The sequence below is a fragment of the Corylus avellana genome, chromosome ca5 (assembly GCF_901000735.1).
Source record: "Corylus avellana chromosome ca5, CavTom2PMs-1.0".
Taxonomy (NCBI): Eukaryota; Viridiplantae; Streptophyta; class Magnoliopsida; order Fagales; family Betulaceae; genus Corylus; species Corylus avellana.
The window spans coordinates 1-19,332 of record NC_081545.1 but is presented as its reverse complement, the minus strand read 5'-3'; the positions used below and the strand labels follow the sequence as shown (position 1 = coordinate 19,332).

The following is a 19,332-nucleotide window of genomic DNA, read 5'->3' as shown; positions in this document are numbered from 1 at the left end:
CCTTTTTAATTAGAAAAAAAAAAAAAAGGAAAGTGTGAAATAGGAAGAAAGTTGGGATCTTGGAGGTTTTATGATAAACATGTGACCTTTGATTTGTTTTTTTTAATTTTTTAATTTTTTAAATTAAAAAAAAAAAAAAAAAAGAATCCAAAGAACCCTTGGAATTAAGGGTAAATTTGGAATTTTATAAAAAAGTTAGGGGTATAAATGTCATTGTCTCACTTTTAACGTTTAAAATCTGACGAAGGGGTTCAAATTAATTGCAATTGAAAGTTCAGGAGTTCAAATTGAGAGGTTTCGAAGTTTATGGAGGACTTGTCAAATCGTGTGGTAATTCAAGGGTCTAAAATGAAGTTATCCCAAAAAACTATTAACAGCTAGTCCCATATATATATATATATATATATATGATACGATGGCGTTTTAGGTTTTTTATTTTTTTTTTATTTTTTTAAAAAGGAGGTTAGCGGTTACTAACCATTTTATTAACCGCTAACTGCCGGTTATTAAATAACTGCTACCGCTTAGGCGGTTAGCAAATTTTACTAACCATCTAGAGAGTTGCGGTTAGTGGTTTTAACCAATAATTGCTAACCATAACTTTTTTTCACCCCTATAGATATTTTCATTAACTTATATTAAACTTTAAATTATGATAATATCCCGATATGGTCCCAACCGTGTTCTGGCGGGATCCAAACAGGTCCCGGTTGTTTCTCGACTAGATCCCAACAAAGTCCCCACTAGGTCCTTACGATTCCTGATCGGATGTCGGCGAGGTCCCGACTAAGTCCCAACGGGATCTCGATGAGTCTTGACCCAATCTTGGTGGGTTTTGGTCGGGTCCTAATTGGGTCTCGGCGGATTCCCAACTGGGTCATTTTAAGCCCTATGAAGTCTCAGTATCTCAGTATTCAATTATTTTGTAATTTGTTTTACCATAATTGAGCCTTAATTAAGGAGTATTGACTAACCATTTTACCATAATTGAGGGCTTAAAATATCTTTTTTGGTTGAACAAAACTTAATTATATTATTACTAATTGGGGCTTTATCCATTAATTAGGGGGCCTTAGGCAGGTCTAGCCATGTGTATATATATGTGCACAAAGTCAAATTCAAGTCACGTTTAGTAGACATAAACAGGTCAAGGAATGGAATATCCATTTTCTTGTTCGGTTAGTTTAGTATTCTTAAGAATGGTTATACCTCATTCTGATGAATAGAAAAAGTATTCCCAAGAAAACTATTCATTTTTTTTTTCTTTTTTGAAAAGAAAAAAAAATAAATAAAAAATCTTCTTTATGAGTGGCCAATCACCAAGGGGTGAATAGGCCACCCAAATTGAAAGCACTAGTGGTACTTAGTTCAACCAACCCGATGATTTAAGGGTGTCATGCCACCTTCAAAGTCCATTTTGGGCGTGCTCATAACATTGGATGCATGAAAATATATATATATATATATATTTTTTTTGGAGACCATACCACATCAACTCTAGATGTTCTCAAAACAATCCATACTATACTTGCTCTCCTAATGTTTCTTTGATGGCAGGAAGGGTAGGCTAGATCATTAGGCCAATTAGGCAATTGCCTAAGGCTCCCAATTTAATAAGGCCCTCAAATAGAAAATAATAATAATAATAATTAGAAGATGAAAAGCATCATTCGAAAATTATCCTCTTCTCCAATTTCATGATTTTCTAACTCGTGATTCAAGTCCTTAAAATTCTTCCTTAAAGGATCGGTGATAAAAATGTTAATAAATTCTAATTACCAAAAACGCACTCAGTCACTTGCATTAATTTTTTGGGAAAATTACACTTTACCCCCTCAAAGTTGGCAGCAATTTTCAATTCAACTCCTAAAGTTTCAATTTTGCAATCTACCCTCCAAAATTTCAATTTTTTGCAATTCAGTCATTCTGTTAGTCAAAGCCGTTTTGACTGACAGAACAGTGATCACATGCGAGCTTTTGTACCTTACTTCCCCAAAATGCCCCCCCATCCCAAACCCCTCTCTCACGCACGCCGGATCTGCCGTTGCTACGCCACCGGTAAGTTCTCTTCGTCTCTCTCTCTCTCTCTCTCTCTCTCTCACCGGGAGCTTTGAGAAACAATGCCAAGAGTGAAACAAAAAAGGCCAAGAGTGAGCTTCCATGCAAACAACTGAAGATCCGACAGATCAGGCCAAGAGGGAACTTATCGGTGCCGTTGACTCGCGCGCATCTCACAACCCAAGTTAGCTTCCATGTAAACAACTGAAGATAATTACCCAGAGCTAGTAAAGAGCCTTCCCCTGCAAACACAAAGATGAAAGTGGCAATGAATTCCGACAAGGTGGCTCTCATGGAGTTAGGGTAGGTGGCATCTTCAGTCAAAATGGCATGTGCAAGGTGGTTCTGGCTGTCTTCCTCTTCGTTTGACGACAAATCTCTCTCCATCTCGCTTTCACTTTCCTTGAATCCACTGACCGCGTGGCCGATTGACTATCTAACAATGAACTCCAGCAAAGGAAAAGCACCAGACACCATTTGCTGCGGATAAGGTGCGGGTGGGGGCATTTTGGGAAAAAAAGGCCAAGAGTGATCATGTGCGAGTCACGTGATCACTGTTCTATTAGTCAAAACGGCTTTCACTAACGGAATGACTGAATTGGAAAAAATTGGAACTTTAGGGGATGGATTGCAAAAATTGAAACTTTAGGAGTCGAATTAAAAATCGCTGCCAACTTTGGGGTTAAAGTGTAATTTTTCGTAATTTTTTTTTTTTTTATTTGATTATTTCATGAACTCTTGTATTTTCATATATGAGGAGTATAACTAATTATTTGACTAGGGCCCTAGTGTATAAGTTAGATCAATATAACTAATTAGTATTTAAATAAAGAAAAAGGCCCCCATTTAAAATTGGGGCCTTAGGCTTCTAAATTTATTGAGCTGGCCCTAATTAACTGGGATTAGAATAATCATCAATATATTACAGTATTATTACATTTGGATGTAGTTCCCGGCCCCAAATTCTCTGGAATTTATCTTCTTTTCTATATGCCCATCCGATCATCAAAAAAACTTGTTAGAATATACGGTGACTCAGATGCATTCATTATTGAGTAATGCATTAATATGATTTCACATGATCACCAGCTGTTGTGGTGGTTTCACTTTCACACTTTTTATCAACTCTTGTTTTCCCATTGCTTTTGCTTTTGCTTTTTTTTTTTTTTTTTTATGTCTTCCACTTGCGTACGTGTTGTAGAAAAGATTGGAAAAATTGGGTTAGAGGATGACAAAAAGACTCGGAAAGTTGTTAACCACAATATAATTGTGTGGTAGATTTATTAAATGATGGGAAAATTGGAATAATTCACAATAAAATTATGTACAGTGAATGTCCAAAAACCAAACTTACAAAAATAAATGAATAATTAATGTCTAATTTACGTATGACCTTTTTGAGTGTGGAGTAAAAAAAGTAGTCCTAAGCAAATGCACCTTGCATGTTCCTTCCTATATATGAAAATACTTTACCCCAAAACAAACCGGCTAATTAAGACCACAAGTGATTTTTTTTCATGAATCCAAAATACCTGCTAACTTGCAGAAAATCATGTCTGAGGGACAAGTCAAGTCAAGCACGTTTCACATTATCTTGTAAATAAATGAATATATCTTGTAAAGTATGCTTTTTTAAATCCCACTTTAATTTCAGTTACACAAAGCCAACCATCTTGAAATTCATCAATTGAACCAATTTTCTCTAATAAACTTATCAATGAATCCATGCGCATGCTTCTGTTGCCTTAATTCGTTTCCTGGCCATGTGGCTGTAGAGATCGAAGACATAGAACCAACGAGTAAAAGTAGAGCAATTAAGCGCATGAATTTGAACAGACACAAATCTATCTCCATGATTTTTTATAAATGTTTTTGTTTCACTACTCTTTACATAATTAGGAAAGAACTGCAAGTCTTACATACACATATAAGCATTGCATAAGTTTTTAGACCAGACGTGAATGATGATAATTAATATAGACACTGTTCTTATGACGTACGGCAATTACAACACTTTTTATAAAGCAATTAACACACTTTCTACAAAGGTATTACTTTCACTTTTTATAAAGGTATTTAATTACTTTCACTCTTTAATCAAAGCTATAAAAAGGTATTTTAGTACTTTTAAACATCAATTAAATCACTTTTTATAAAGTTATTACTTTCGCACTTCAATTAAAGTACTTTCTATAATATCTTATATTTTTCACATTTCGGCCCTATGCTTTTGTAAAATGAGTAATGTTATTATCTCCCCATTTATAATATATATTTTATTGTTGACATAATGTGTTATAAGTAGTTTAATTCATTTTGGTTTTTTATTGTTTGACATAAAAAAAAACAACTTCAAATACCTTATATTAACCGTTTTAATTGAGTATGAACAATAGCAATATTTGAAAATAAAAGGTGTTTCGCTATCTCTTTATGGGCCCAGCCCATACTATTACAAAATCAGCTAGTGGAAAAAAGATAAAAACATAAAAAAAAAATAAAAAAATAAAAAATAAAAAGGAATTGCAATTGTTCAAAATGGCTTAGATAGTTTAGGGGACCAATTACAACTTTTTTAGTTTGAAAGGAAATATTGTCATTTGAGTGTAAGTTGAGAGAATAAGCATAGTTTTCTCATACTCTAAATTGATAACTATTCAATGATCGATCGCTTCAATCTCTTTGTTTCTTCGTTTAATATATATGGTTTGAAAAAAGAAAAAAAAAAAACTAATGGGGGTTTTTGGGAAAAATATTGTATTCCTTAAAAAATAATAATTATTGTTTTTAGTTTTTTAGAGGAATAAATATTCCTTTATAGCCTAGTAAGAATGTACGCGCACGTTACAAAGTTTGGAGACACCAAATGCGATTTTAAAAAAGTGTGACTAATTAGATGCTTCCATTGTTATTGAGTACAGTACATTATGATTTCACGTACATCATGTCACATATATGAAGGCCCAAGCTGTTGTGGTGGTTTAACTTTCACACTTAATTAATTTATCAAGTCTTGTTCTCTCATTGCTTTTGCTTTTCTATGTCTTCCACTTGCTACTTGATTAGGGGGCCACAGTTTTCCCTTTGCTTTTGCTTTTCTGTCTTCCAGTACTGTGCCGTAGAAAAGATTGGGAAAATTGGGTTAGAGGATGACGAAAAGTCTCGGAAACTTGTTAACCACAATTAATATTGTGTTGTAGAATTATTAAATGATGGGAAAATTGGAATAATTCACAATAAAATTACAGTGAACGTCCAAAAACCAAACTTATAAAATAAATACACAGATAATGAAAAGAACGTAACCCTTTTTTTTTTTTTGTGTGGTTGTGAATAATAAAAGGAAATAGAATACGAAACAACCATGTTATCTATTCTTATACTAGTTACTTGTTAGTGATGCATATTACAAGGCAATGATAGATAATAGATTTGTAGGTATAGCTCCAAAAACACGTTTTGAATGAAAATCATAAGTAGACGCTGGAAACTCAGAATTTGAAGCAATAAAGCAATAATTAATGTTTTACGTACGACTTTTTTTGAATGTGGAGTAGAAAAAGTAGTCCTAAGCGAAAGCACCTTCTTCCTTCCCATGAAAAAAGGAGTCCTAATCTTTCGCAAAAGCACTTACTTTGTTACTTGGAGGGAGGAAATATTGTGTGAGGGCCAAGCTAAGTCATGTCAAGTCAAGCGCCATTTTGTGTAACACAAGGCCAATCATTTTTATAATAATATTCATCCATTCAACCAATTTTATCTAATAAAGTTGTCAATAATTAGTTCATATGCTTCCGTGGCCTTTGTTTCCTGGGTACGTGTGTGTGTTTCTGTGTTTTCTTCTTTTTATCTGTTCCTTAAGACTTGAATGGGCAATCTCTGGACATGATTGAAATGCTAAATAGCTTTCATGTGCCCAATCTCAAGTAACGGGGTGAAATTCTTGTTCAATTCACACATTTGTTAAATGGCGGTTATACATATATATAAGATGGCGTTTTAGGGTTTTTTTTTTTTTTTTTTTTTTTTCTTTTAAAAAAAAAGGTTAGCAGTTACTAATTGTTTTATTAACAACTAACCGCCAGTTATTAAATAACCACTACCGCTTAGGCGGTTAGCAAATTTTACTAACATTTAGCCACAATTGGTTATTGGGCCTAAGTAGGATAACCATAATTTGTTTCTTCGGTCTACCATTTTTTGCTCAGAAAAAAACAAAAAACAAAACAAAACAAAAACAAACAAACAAACGAAAAACAAGGATTAGGGTTATAATTTTCTCTTCTGTTCCCCTTCTAATAGGGCCAAATTCAGTACTCATCAAATAGGTGTATAGTTTGAATATGTTCGAATAAAAAAAAGTATATAACTAATGAAAAATGATAAAAGGCACAACTAAAACTCAACTTTCACTCAACTTTTCTCTTAAGTTTAAAAAAAAAAAAAAAAAACTGCATGTGGAGGAGAGAGATAGCCTTAAACTAGGGAGAGAGAGAGAAATTTGGTCTAGAAGTAAGGCTAAAGTTGAGTTTAAGTTGTGACTGTATCATACCTCATAACTTATACAACACGTTATTGCCCATGCGCCTTGGTGAATGACTTTTAACCAAAAGCCTCTTCACCCTTGTTCATATAATATTCTTCAATAGTAATAAATGAAATTTTAAATTATGAGTCTTTATCTTGAAAACGGTCCAATAATTACAATATTGTTCATATATATAATAACATGATGGATTATATATATAAATCGGCCAATCATGTGAGAATAAGGTTGCATATATACATCTGGTGAGTAAATTTGAAAGAGATGTCTAGGGAAAAGCCTCATAAGATTATAGTTAATTTATATACATACATGTTAGGATGCCTCTATAAAATGGATTAAACCTTTTTGGGTATTAAGCCTGTAAGATTGTTGTTTTGCAACTCAAGCCAAGTCAATTTGTTTTGGTTACATAAGAAATCTGGTAATTTCCGTAAGTTGCAAGAACCCAATCCTAAAGTGTGAAACTGTGGAAGAGTATCATTTGAATTGGCCTTAGTCAACAATGTCAAATTGTTGGATGATAGAATAAGCACACTTAAACTTTTGATCTTAAGAAACATGTCAAACTCTAGCACCCCAACCAATTTATTAAATGAGAGGTCCTGATAAATTAGTTGAGTCAAGTTAGTTAACAAGGAAGAAGGGATGTGACCTATAAGATTGTTCTCTGACAAATCCAAACTAGTGAGTTGAGTGAGATTACTTAGTAAAAGTGGGATAGATCCAGAGAAAAGGCATTTTCGAAAATCTAAAAAATATAATGAACTTAAATTTCCAATTGAATTCGGTAGTTTACCATAAAAACCTGTGCCCTCAAGTGTCAAAAGCTCCAAAGAACCGTTAGAGTGAAATTCAGGCAAATGGACAATGAGATCTTCATTGTATGCTACAATAAGATTCCGTAGATTTGGTAGCAAAAAAATTTCAGTTGGAAATTTTCCCTGTAAGTAGCAGTATTGGAGATCCAGAGTTATTCATCATCTTTTACTGTGTATATTGCTCTTTTGATAAAGAAAGAACTACAAGTGAAGGGCTTTTATAAGCGTTACATAAGTTTGTACACCCAAGAAGACGACTCATTCAAAATAAGAAGTATTTTGAAAAAGTGTGACTCAATTATTGTAATCTATATGAAACAACAACCATGTAATCTAATCTTATACTACTTGTTGTTTTTCACTTATTTTTGAGAGAATTAATGAAAATCATGTGTAGACGAGGGCCGGGAAACGCGGTTTGAAGCGAAAGCACCTTGTTCCTTCCTATGAAAATATCTTACAAAGAGACAAACGAGCTGATGAGACCTCATGTGATTTTGTTCATGGATACAAAATGCGCACCTTGTAATTTCGAGAAAATATTGTCTGAGGGCCAATAATTCACAATAAAATTACAGTGAATTAAATCTTGTAATTGTGTGGTAGAATTAAATCTTGGTTGGAAAATTTGAATAATTCACAATAAAATTATAGTGAATGTCCGGAAACCAAAAATTCGTTTTGAGCGAGTACTGAATGAAAACTATTGTAGGTGGAAACGCGGAATTTGAAGCAATAAAGCAATAATTAATGTCTAATTTACGTACGACTTTTTTGAGTGTGGAGTAGAAAAAGTAGTCCTAAGCGAAAGCACTTTGTTCCTTCCTATGAAAATCTTGATAGGAAACTTCTTAAAAGTGAGTTTGTTCATGAATGCCAAATCTTGTATGAGGGACAAGTCAAGTAGTCAAGCACGTTTCACATTATGTTGTAATTGTAAATAAACGAATATATTATGGTAATTATACCTTAAAGTATGCTTTTTAAAATCCCACTTTAATTTCAGCTACACAAAGCCAACCATCTTTAAATTCATCCATTCAACCAATTTTCTCTAATAAACTTATCAATTAATCCATATGCATGCTTTTGTTGCCTTAATTCGTTTCCTGGCCATAGCATGTGGCTGTAGAGAAGACATAGAACCAATGGGTAAAAGAAGAAACATAAATTTTTAGATTAGACATGAATGATGATAAATAAAGACATTGTTATTATGGGTTTAAAATGAAGGACCACGATTTTATAACATGAGAATCTTCAATTTTAAGTAATTAGAGAGAATTTTAATCCGTTCTTATGACATACGGCAATTACAACAATTATTATAAAGCAATTAAAACACTTTTTATAAAGGTATAGTTTCACTTTTTGTAAAGGTATTTTAGTACTTTCACACTTTAATTAAAAATCCTTTTATAAAGGTATTACTTTCACTTTTTATAAAAAGGTATTTTATTACTTTTACACTTCAATTAAAAAACTTTTATATAAAATCTTTTTATAAAGGTATTACTTTCACTTTTTATAAAAAGGTATTTTATTACTTTTACACTTCAATTAAAAAACTTTTTATAGAAGGTATTACTTTCGCACTTCAATTAAAGCACTTTCTATAATGTCTTATTTTCACATTTCCTCTATGCTTTTGTGAAAGGAGTAACGTTATTATCTCCGCCCATTTATAACGTATATCTTATCATTGACATAATGTGTTATAAGTAGTTTAATTTTTTTGGTTTTTAGGGTTTGACATTAAAAAAAAAAAAAAAACGTTACATTATTTGAAGTTTTTTTTTATTTTTTTAGTGTATTCCTTAAAAAATAATAATAATTTATTTTTTTATTTTTTAGAGCAATAAATATTCCTTTATAGCCTAGTAATTAAGGATATATATACGCGTTACATTTAAGTTTGGAGATCGACTCCAAATGGGATTTTAAAAAAAGTGTGACTAATTAGATGCTTCCATTATTATTGAGTGCATTATGATTTCACATCATATATATGTCACATGAAGGCCCTAGCTAGCTGTTGTGCATGGTGGTTTAACTTTTTCACACTTTAATTTATCAAGTCTTGTTTTCCCATATTGCTTTTTCTTTTCTATGTCTTCCACTTGCTAGTGTCTCCGAAGTCTTGCTTTACTTTGCAAGGCTTTTGCGACGTTTGCCGAGCTTTCATATTAAGGGCACAACTACAAGACAAGACTCCACCACCCTATAAATAAGGTCTCTCCTACTCCTAGGAGGCTTCATAATTACCAAGTTAGTTGCAACATTAATTATGGGTTTATCATCGCTTTCTCTCTTCATTTTCATTTTCACGGCCTTATGTTCACTCACTCATTCTTCTCCTCCTATGTGCCATGGTGATGACAGCTCTGCCTTGTTGCAATTCAAGCAAAGCTTTTTCACACCGGTGTATACTTGTCAATTAAAGCTTGCGTCTTGGACACTTGAACTAAACAAAAGTGATTGCTGCTCATGGGATGGAGTTGAGTGCGATGACAACACAGGTCGTGTAATTGGTCTCGACCTCAGTAGCAGCTGTCTATTTGGTTCTATTAACTCCAGCAGTAGCCTTTTTCGCCTTGTTCACCTCCAAAGGCTTAACCTTGCCAATAATTCCCTTTTCCCATCTTCTATCCCACCCCAGGTACGCAATCTTTCAAGATTAACACATCTCAATCTCTCTTTCTCTAATTTTTCTGGTGAAATCCCCTTAGAAATTTCACAATTGTCCCAGTTGTCATCTCTTGATTTGTCTCAAGACTATTCCCTTTTGGAACTCAAAAAGGCTAGCCTTAGAACCCTAGTTGGAAATTTGACCCACCTACAAGAGCTTGATTTGAGTGGGGTGTATATTAATTCTACTGTGCCTAATACTTTGGCAAAATTGTCTTCTTTAACATTCCTCTCTCTATGGGGTTGTGGTTTGCACGGAGAATTTCCAATAGGCATCTTTAAGCTATCAAACTTGCGGGTTCTTAATGTAGGTGCCAATGCAGGTCTCACCGGTTATTTGCCTAACTTTGCATGGAGTAGCTCTCTTCAGAAATTGTGTTTGGCACACACGAGTTTCTCAGGTGAGCTACCCGCTTCCATGGGAAACCTTAGCTTTTTGACTTACTTGTCTATTTGGGATTGCTATTTCTCAGGGTCCATTCCATCTTCACTTGGTAACCTCACTAAACTCACCACTCTTCGCCTTTCATATAACTCTTTTGTGGGTAACATTCCTCATTCACTTGGAAACCTACTTCAACTCTCTTCTCTAAAAATTTCATGGACTCAATTGACAGGCGAAGTCCCTTTTAGGCTTGTAAACTTGCCTCAATTGACTTTTCTTGATCTAAGCCATAATCTTTTGAGTGGTGAAATAAAATTCGAGAATGAGACACAATTGACTGTCATCGGCCTGAACAACAATAATTTAACTGGTCCAATTACTTTTGGGCCCATGAACCTCACAAACTTACGTGTCTTGGACCTTGCAGTCAACAAGATTCATGGTCAAATTTCAAACTCAATCTTCAACTTTAAGAATCTTGAATTTCTTTATCTTTTTGAGAACTACTTTAACGGCACTTTGGAGTTTGATGAGTTTCTTAAGCTCAAACATTTATCTGAATTGGATATTTCTGGTAATCAATTATCGTTACTCACTAAAGAAACTAGTGCCAATGCAACTCTTCAAAAGTTTCAAGTTTTAGGATTTTCTTCATGCAACTTGAGCGAGGTTCCAAATTTCATAAGAAGCCAGCATGAGTTGAAGAATCTAAACTTGTCCAACAACAAGATTCACGGCCAAGTTCCAGAATGGATGTGGAACACAAGCACAACAAGTCTAGAGGTTCTTGATCTTTCCAACAACTTGCTCACAGGCTTTAGTCAACATCCAATTTTTCTTCCATGGACTTCTCTACAAGTTCTTGATCTCAGGTCAAATTTTCTCCAAGGATCACTTCCGATTCCACCAGTCTCCACTTTGTATTTTTTTATTTCCAACAACTTAATCACTGGAAATATGCCAGAATTGTTTTGCAATCTGAGTTCTCTTATAGTCCTTGATTTGGCTAATAACAACTTAAGTGGTTCACTTCCTCGATGCTTTGACAACTTTAGTGCTTCTCTATCGGTACTTGATTTGCAAAGGAACAAATTTCAAGGAAGCATTCCAGAAACTTGGATAAGAGGAAGCCAATTGGGGATAATAAATTTGAGTCAAAACAAATTCCAAGGGCAGTTACCGAGATTGCTGGCTGAGTGTACAATGCTAAAGGTCCTTGATCTTAGTGATAACCAATTCAATGATATGTTTCCATTTTGGTTGGGAGATCTTCCAAATTTACAGGTCCTCATGTTACGGTCAAACAAATTCAACGGTCCAATGGAGACGCCTCAAACTTATTTTAAGTTCCCCAACATCCATATCCTTGACATCTCCTGCAATGATTTTATGGGAAAGCTGCCATTAAGACTTTTTGAAAATTGGAAGGCCAAAAAATTTGAGGATGATGAGCATATGTTAACATATATTCATGAAAGCTCAGACTTTCAAAAAAAAAGATATTGGTTTGCCGATGTGGCTTGGGCTGCTTATACTTACTCTATGGTGATGACAAACAAAGGAAACGTTGTTTTCTATGAGAAGGTTCAAGAAGTGTTCACGGCCATTGATTTCTCAAGCAACAGATTTGTCGGTGAGATTCCTGAATCTATTGGAAATTTAAAGGGAGTTCAGTTGCTCAATCTTTCTAATAATGCCCTTACCGGTCATATCCCATCATCTTTAGGAAACCTTACAAAGCTAGAAACATTAGACCTTTCTCAAAACAATTTGTCGGGGGAGATTCCACAGCAGCTAACACAACTTATTTTCTTAGAAGTCTTTAGTGTTTCTCATAATAATCTCGCAGGACCTATACCACAGGGGAAACAATTTGATACATTTGAAAACAGTTCATTTGAGGGGAATCCAAGATTGTGTGGGAGAACATTGACACGAAAATGTGAGAATTCTAATGAGCCGCATTCTCACCCTTCAATCTCTCAAGAAAGTCAAGACTCTGGATCACCATTTGAATTTGGTTGGAAAATAGTTGCGATTGGATATGGATTTGGATTTGTTGTTGGAGTAATCATTGGGCAGATTGTGATTGCAAGGAAATATGATTGGTTAATGAAGACCTTAAGAATAAGGCCATTGGGTGGGAGGAGACACAGAAATTAAATAAAATAGTTGGACAAGATACCCACTCAAAGCCATGTATGCATTTATTATACCCGTATGTTTCTACTTTAATTTTTTTTTTTTTTTGATGTAATGCATTCCTTCCCTTTTTCATTATTGTTTTGGTGTATTTTGGAATAGTGTGGCATTAATATGTTGTATGTAAAATGCTTTGGTGGGATCTTTTATATATATTTCTATAATTTTTGTTGTTGTAGTAGAGTGCATTACTTATCCCATGATTCCATTTGATAATTTTCGATTACTTGAACTTGGTGGGAACACAAAGTTCTTCAGACTTGGCAGTTTTCTATTCCTAATGACGTTAAAATTCAAGTCAAGCATGCATAGGAACCAAACATATGTTATTCATAATGTCTTTTGTATTTAATGGATAGTTCACTTGGTTAAAAATCACACCTTATAAAACGTAGGCCATTCAATTGATAATATTCTTCAAAACTACTAAAATATTGCATATTTCTCCAAAATCAATAAAAACAAAAAACAAAAATAATCTTAAATTTTGATAATAAGATGAAAATTACTTTATTAACTTCATAGTAAAAAATTGCTTCTTAAAAAATGGTTAAGAATTATCTGCACAATTATGTCCGTTAATGTTAATGTTAACTGTGGCATCTTATCAACAACTAGACCTGCAATCTGTCACGACCAGTTCATGGTCACATGTCATCGAGACGCGTGCCTATGAGAAACGTGGAAAACCGTAATGGCCAGTACGCACGTGACACTCATACTGTTCGCCACGTGTCATCTTGCACTTGAGTTTTTCATGGTCAGCATGTATCCTCTCTCTCTTCTCTCTCTCTCCCCACCACGTGGCGTTTGTTCGATCCTACAGTACGGCTGGGCAACTAAAATACGCATAGTCAACCACAATAACGAAACTACCCCCTCACTGCAACCGGCCATTACATTAAATCCGAGAGGTCATTTTCATAATTTCAGTGTTTATTACCGTGAAACACACTCCCCGATCTTTTCTCGGTTGCCACGGTGCCACCCTACTCTGCTTTTCATTTGCTCCCCAGCTTTATCGAGCTTCCACACACCCGCTGAGAAAGAAGATTGTAGCATTATCTTCATCACATAGTAAGAATTCTTCATCTTCTGTTTTGCTTTCGTCTCTGTTTGTTTCAATTCCAATTAATCTTTTATGGTGATTTGGTTTTTCTGATCTTTTTTGAGTTGGAGTTCTTGTCAGGATAAGCTTTATATCATCTATCGAATCTATTTGCGTCTAGGTTTTGGGTTCGATTTAGTTTTTTCTCTAGCCAATTTCGTAATTTGTGATAATTGAAGCTCAATCTCTGTATTTTGCCAAAATTTGATGCTAACAGTAACTTCAGTAACCCAAGATCATCCCTTCGATGCTTCTTTTGCTGTATACCCCTTCCATCTGAACAACAAAATGGGTTGCATGCTTTACGTTTTAAAGAAGACCGATGAGGGGAACATAAATTCCAAATTAAGGGGTATTGAAAAATCTGAAGTTCCTGTTTTAATTGTTTCTAGTCGGTTAATGTTGAAATCTCATTTCTTGAGTTTAATTACCAAACATTTGAAATTGCTACGTTTTTATGTCAGAACTGTTAAAGTCTCCAAATTTTCTTAGCGTGATTTTGCAAGAAAAGGTTCTGGATGTGGTCTACTTTGTGTGTTACGAGCGGTCAATGTTATCTGCATGCCTAGAGTATTGTAAGGTTTTGAACACATGCTGTTGCTCAATGAACTTAATCTAGGTCTATTCAATGCCTGTTGCTCAATGAGCTATAGTAGTCATACTAATTATATTTGTTAATTATATTCCTGATAGATAGATCATGAATGGAGAGTTATTTGTTAACTGGTTGCAAGTTCAAAAATGGATTATGTCACTAATACTTGTCATCTATTATAGGTAACAAGTTGATCTGTTGTGGAAAGGAACTTTTGTAAGTTAAACATTGAAAATGGGGGATTCCGATGGAGGTTTGTCGAACTCACAACTGCTGAAAAATTTGGGTGCTGGTGACTACTTGTCTGTTTGGAAAGGCTATGGGCCATATGGGATTGTGGGTGCAGTTATTATTGGTCTTCTCATACCTATATTGCTGTCTGCTCTGTTCCTGGGAAAGAAAAAGGAAAAGCAAAGAGGAGTTCCAGTACAAGTTGGTGGTGAGGCAGGTTATGCAGTTCGTAATGCTCGAGTTAGTGAGCTGGTTGAAGCTCCTTGGGAAGGAGCCACAACCATGGCAGCTCTATTTGAGCAATCTTGTAAAAAGAATTCACGAAATCCATTTCTCGGAACAAGAAAGCTAATTAGCAGAGAATTTGTCACAGGTAGTGATGGTAGGAAGTTTGAGAAACTACACTTAGGGGATTATGAATGGCAAACTTATGGACAGATATTTGATCGTGCTTGCAACTTTGCATCTGGGCTTGTCAAATTAGGTCATGATTTGGATAGCCGTGCTGCTATTTTTTCTGACACTCGGGCAGAGTGGTTCATTGCTCTTCAGGTAGCCTTTTTTCATTCATACTTTGACATCATAAATGTCTTTTTTCTTTTTTTTTTTCCTCTTCGTTCTTTTCTTTTTCTTCTTTGGTTTAGCTTTATGGATGCAGGAGATGCTAAGATTGTATTTTTGGTCCAGGGATGCTTTCGACAAAGCATCACTGTTGTTACTATTTACGCTTCTCTAGGCGAGGATGCCCTGATTCACTCACTTAATGAGGTTAGGAAAACGCTGCTCTTGTATACCTTAGGATATCGTATTGTCTAGGATATGCATGACTAACATGCAAATCCATACTATATTTTATAGTGAATTACAAAGATTTTGAACAGTCCTAACTCAGAGCTGTAAATTCTCTACAGACCCAAGTGTCAACTCTTATTTGCGAATCCAAGCAGTTGAAGAAGTTGGCTGCTATAAGCTCAAGCCTAAAGAGTATCCACAATATTATTTACTTTGAAGATGATGGAATTGAAAATGATACCATCTCTGGAAGTATGAACGAGTGGACAATCACATCTTTTTCTGAGGTTGAGAAACTTGGGAAAAAAAGTCCTGTTCATCCAAGCCTGCCTTCCAAAAATGGTATTGCTGTTATCATGTATACAAGTGGCAGTACAGGTTTACCAAAGGTTTGTTCCTGCTTTTAGTTCCTTATGTTGTGCATTTGTTCTTTGCTGCAAATGAGAGAGAGGGTGGATCCAGAATCATGCTTAGCAAATTTTTGCCAATTGTTCATCACTGGAAGGGTTTTATTTTCTGGTTTATTTTTTGGGGTTGCAGATGCCCAATTCAAATGTGGTCCAGAAACTTAGAGTAATGTGTCTTTGTATAACTTTTGTACCATGTTTGTTTGCAAGTTCTTTTTGAGGCGAGTTATAATCCCGAACCCAGAGGTTTCTTCTCAATGTGTTCCTGAAATTTTTATTTGAGCTCTATAATTTCTTAAGTCATGATAAACACCTGCATATGTTTGTGTTGTCTGGCTCTGAAAGCCTAGTATCCTTATACACAAAGTGGCATTAACATGGTGTAGTATGTAACAATTGTAGGGGGTCATGATCACTCATGGAAACATTGTAGCCACTGCTGCAGGTGTTATGAAAGTAATCCCAAAACTAGGTAGAAATGATGTGTACATGGCGTACTTGCCCCTGGCTCATGTTTTTGAACTGGCAGCTGAGGTACTTTCTTGTTTGCATTTGTATTTTTAATGTTAATTGGTTGAAATCGTCTTAACATCACTGTGGTTGTCCAGTCTGTGATGTTGGCTGCAGGTTGTGCAATGGGTTATAGTTCAGCATTGACGTTAACTGACACTTCTAACAAAATTAAGAAAGGAACCAAGGGGGATGCTTCTGTATTAAAGCCAACCCTCATGACAGCAGTTCCTGCTATTTTAGATCGAATTCGTGATGGAGTTGTGAAAAAGGTTTGCATTTGATTGGCACATATCTGTTGGTTGAGAATACTTGGGTAAACAGTCAGCTTTCTTCTTCACTATCTATTATGTTGTAATTTAGGTTGAGGAAAAAGGGGGGTTAGTGAAGCATCTATTCGACATTGGATGTAAGCGACGTCTAGCCGCTGTAGAAGGAAGCTGGCTTGGGGCTTGGGGATTGGAGAGAATTTTGTGGGATATCATTGTCTTTAAAAAAGTACGCATTTTAATTGGAGGACACATCCGATTTGTGCTCTGTGGTGGAGCTCCTTTATCTGCGGATTCACAGCGGTTTATCAACATCTGCATGGGGTAATCGGACTTTGAATCATAAACTATTGGTCTTTTTAAGTTTAGAATTGACAGGTCAATGTTGTATCAGCTACCAAAGAAGATCAAGTTCAGTTCCATGTTAGAGCATGCTCCACTGCTTATAATTGGTCTCTGTGTAGATCGCTTAAAAGTTTCTTTATTCTGTTTCATATTCACATTTAAGATGATCTTCTGAAAATATTGCCCTTCGGCAGGGCTCCTGTTGGTCAAGCATATGGCTTGACTGAAACATTTGCCGGAGCCACTTTTTCTGAGTGGGATGATTCAACGGTGGGACGTGTTGGACCACCGCTTCCTTGTTGCTACATTAAGGTAAGCCTCGACTTGGTAACGAAACTTTCAACAGAATTTCGTAATCAGATCTATACTCTTGTTTGTGAAGAGAATTTGGTAAATTGTACTGTGTTTGGCACATTTCACTTCGCACTAGCTTATCTTTGGTGAGTGCTTCCAATTGACAATAACAATCAAAAGTTTGTTTTTCCATGGAAGTATAAATCTTTGCTAATTCATTGCATACGACATAAACTTGTAAATTCCATTAAGAATTCATGATGGTAAGTGTATGGGGTGTACCAGGTAGAATACTTTCAAATGGGATTTAATGTGTCTTTAATTTGATATTGTAGCTTGTTTCTTGGGAAGAAGGTGGATATTTGACAACTGACAAACCAATGCCCCGAGGAGAGATTGTAGTGGGGGGTTTCAGTGTAACTGCTGGTTACTTTAAAAATCAAGAAAAAACTAATGAGGTGTACAAGGTAATTTCCAAGCTGTGTCTGTGTTTCTTTTTTTCTATTTATGTTTTACATATGCTGCAACTTGATCTTGTAGCCTGTATATACATGCACTCATGATCTGTTACATAGTACAGGTTGATGAGAGGGGCATGCGCTGGTTTTATAGTGGTGACATTGGAAAATTTCACCCTGATGGATGCCTTGAAATTATTGATAGGAAGAAGGATATAGTGAAACTTCAACATGGAGAATATATCTCCCTTGGAAAGGTGCAATTAAAGCTTTACCTTATATTTCTTAATAGAATATGTCTCAGAGGTGCTCACTGAATTAGTAGCTGCGTTATTGCAGGTTGAGGCGGCTCTCACATCGAGCAATTATGTGGATAATATCATGGTACACGCAGATCCCTTCCATAACTATTGTGTAGCACTAGTTGTTCCTTTGCACCAGGTCCTCGAGAAGTGGGCCCAACAAGCTGGCATCAACTACAGTGATTTCTCTGAGCTGTGTGAGAAAGCTGAAAGTGTCAGCGAGGTTCAGCAATCTCTTAATAAGGTTTTGTTTATTTTCCTTTTTCTTCTGAAAACTTATTTGAAACTACTGTGACAAAGCCATATTTTATTACATCTCCACTGCTGCTGGAACTGCAGAATACATATTTAGGAGATACAGAGATCTAACTATTGAGCAAGTTTTATATTTTTGCATAATATTTAACAAGAGGCCAATCGACCCTTGCATATGCCGAAAGTTCCAAAGTAAAAAAGGTCTTTTGATTTTGTTTTATTCAAGAATTAGTGCAGAAATAAGAGCATATTTTTATGTGTGCAGGTGGCAAAAGCTGCAAAATTGGATAAGTTTGAAACTCCTGCAAAGATTAAGTTGCTGCCTGAACAATGGACCCCTGAGTCTGGATTAGTCACTGCTGCTCTCAAGATAAAGAGGGAACAAGTGAAGGCCAAGTTCAAGAATGAGCTTCTAAAGTTATATGCGTGAAACATGTATTGATTTATGACTTCTGAAGTGTTGAGCTTTATTTCACTGACATGGTGTTATTTTATACTCAAATTTTGTAATTTTCCTTGGTCATAATATGTTCTTACAAATTTTGTAATTTTCAGTTAATGCTTGTTATGGCTAAATCTTTGTGGCCTACCTGGCACAAAAAGATCATATACTGATGTTTCAACTTTGGTAACTGTGATTTCGCGCCTGTCAATATGCAGACCTACTAAAATAATCATCAATGGCGAGCAAGCATAGATGAAGTGAACTACTTAAAGAAGCTTCTTGTCGAATCAAGGATTTGAAGCAAACTCAAATTGCAAACCAATTCGCAAAATTTTCATGTTTGAAATATAATAATTCACAGTGGAGTTTGGTGAATGGGATTTGCGAATCCCTGAAGTAATTTTTGGCAAGCTTAAACCTTTGGAGGTGAACAAGGCAGACAAGGCAGAAAAGATTAGTGTTGGAGTAAATAGCCATATTTTTTTTTTTTAAAAAAAAAATAACAATCTCAGACAATCTATTTTTTGCAATTTGGTTAACAATCTCACTTTTTATCTATAAAATTGCAATGTTAAATGCACTCAAAGGCCAATTATATGACCTTTGTCCTCTTTGCACTGA

At 35.1% G+C, this 19,332-nt stretch overlaps 2 protein-coding genes across 2 annotated transcripts; both read left to right on the top strand.

Moving 5' to 3' along the window:
- The first annotated feature begins 9,712 nt into the window (after window positions 1-9,712).
- On the top strand, window positions 9,713-12,661 carry LOC132180565 (receptor-like protein 7). The gene has a single exon (XM_059593437.1). It carries the CDS (start codon window positions 9,713-9,715, stop codon window positions 12,659-12,661), a length of 2,949 nt encoding a protein of 982 aa, XP_059449420.1.
- A 995-nt stretch (window positions 12,662-13,656) lies between these two features.
- LOC132181366 (long chain acyl-CoA synthetase 8-like) lies at window positions 13,657-18,820 on the top strand. The gene is made up of 12 exons (XM_059594556.1): window positions 13,657-13,777; window positions 14,586-15,186; window positions 15,322-15,402; window positions 15,546-15,815; window positions 16,236-16,367; window positions 16,442-16,615; window positions 16,707-16,936; window positions 17,152-17,269; window positions 17,587-17,718; window positions 17,832-17,966; window positions 18,049-18,255; window positions 18,532-18,820. Exons 2-12 carry the CDS (start codon window positions 14,638-14,640, stop codon window positions 18,694-18,696), a joined length of 2,193 nt encoding a protein of 730 aa, XP_059450539.1. The 5' UTR covers window positions 13,657-13,777; window positions 14,586-14,637; the 3' UTR covers window positions 18,697-18,820.
- The last annotated feature ends 512 nt before the right edge of the window (window positions 18,821-19,332 follow it).

What these genes read in the sequence shown, in the direction of transcription:
- LOC132180565 (XM_059593437.1), top strand. Translation starts at nt 9,713, where the DNA reads ATGGGTTTATCATCGCTTTCTCTCTTCATTTTCATTTTCACGGCCTTA.
- LOC132181366 (XM_059594556.1), top strand. Translation starts at nt 14,638, where the DNA reads ATGGGGGATTCCGATGGAGGTTTGTCGAACTCACAACTGCTGAAAAAT. An exon ending in GTGATGGAGTTGTGAAAAAG is followed by an intron (nt 16,616 to 16,706) that starts GTTTGCATTTGA and finishes GTTGTAATTTAG; the next exon opens with GTTGAGGAAAAAGGGGGGTT. An exon ending in TTCAGCAATCTCTTAATAAG is followed by an intron (nt 18,256 to 18,531) that starts GTTTTGTTTATT and finishes TTATGTGTGCAG; the next exon opens with GTGGCAAAAGCTGCAAAATT.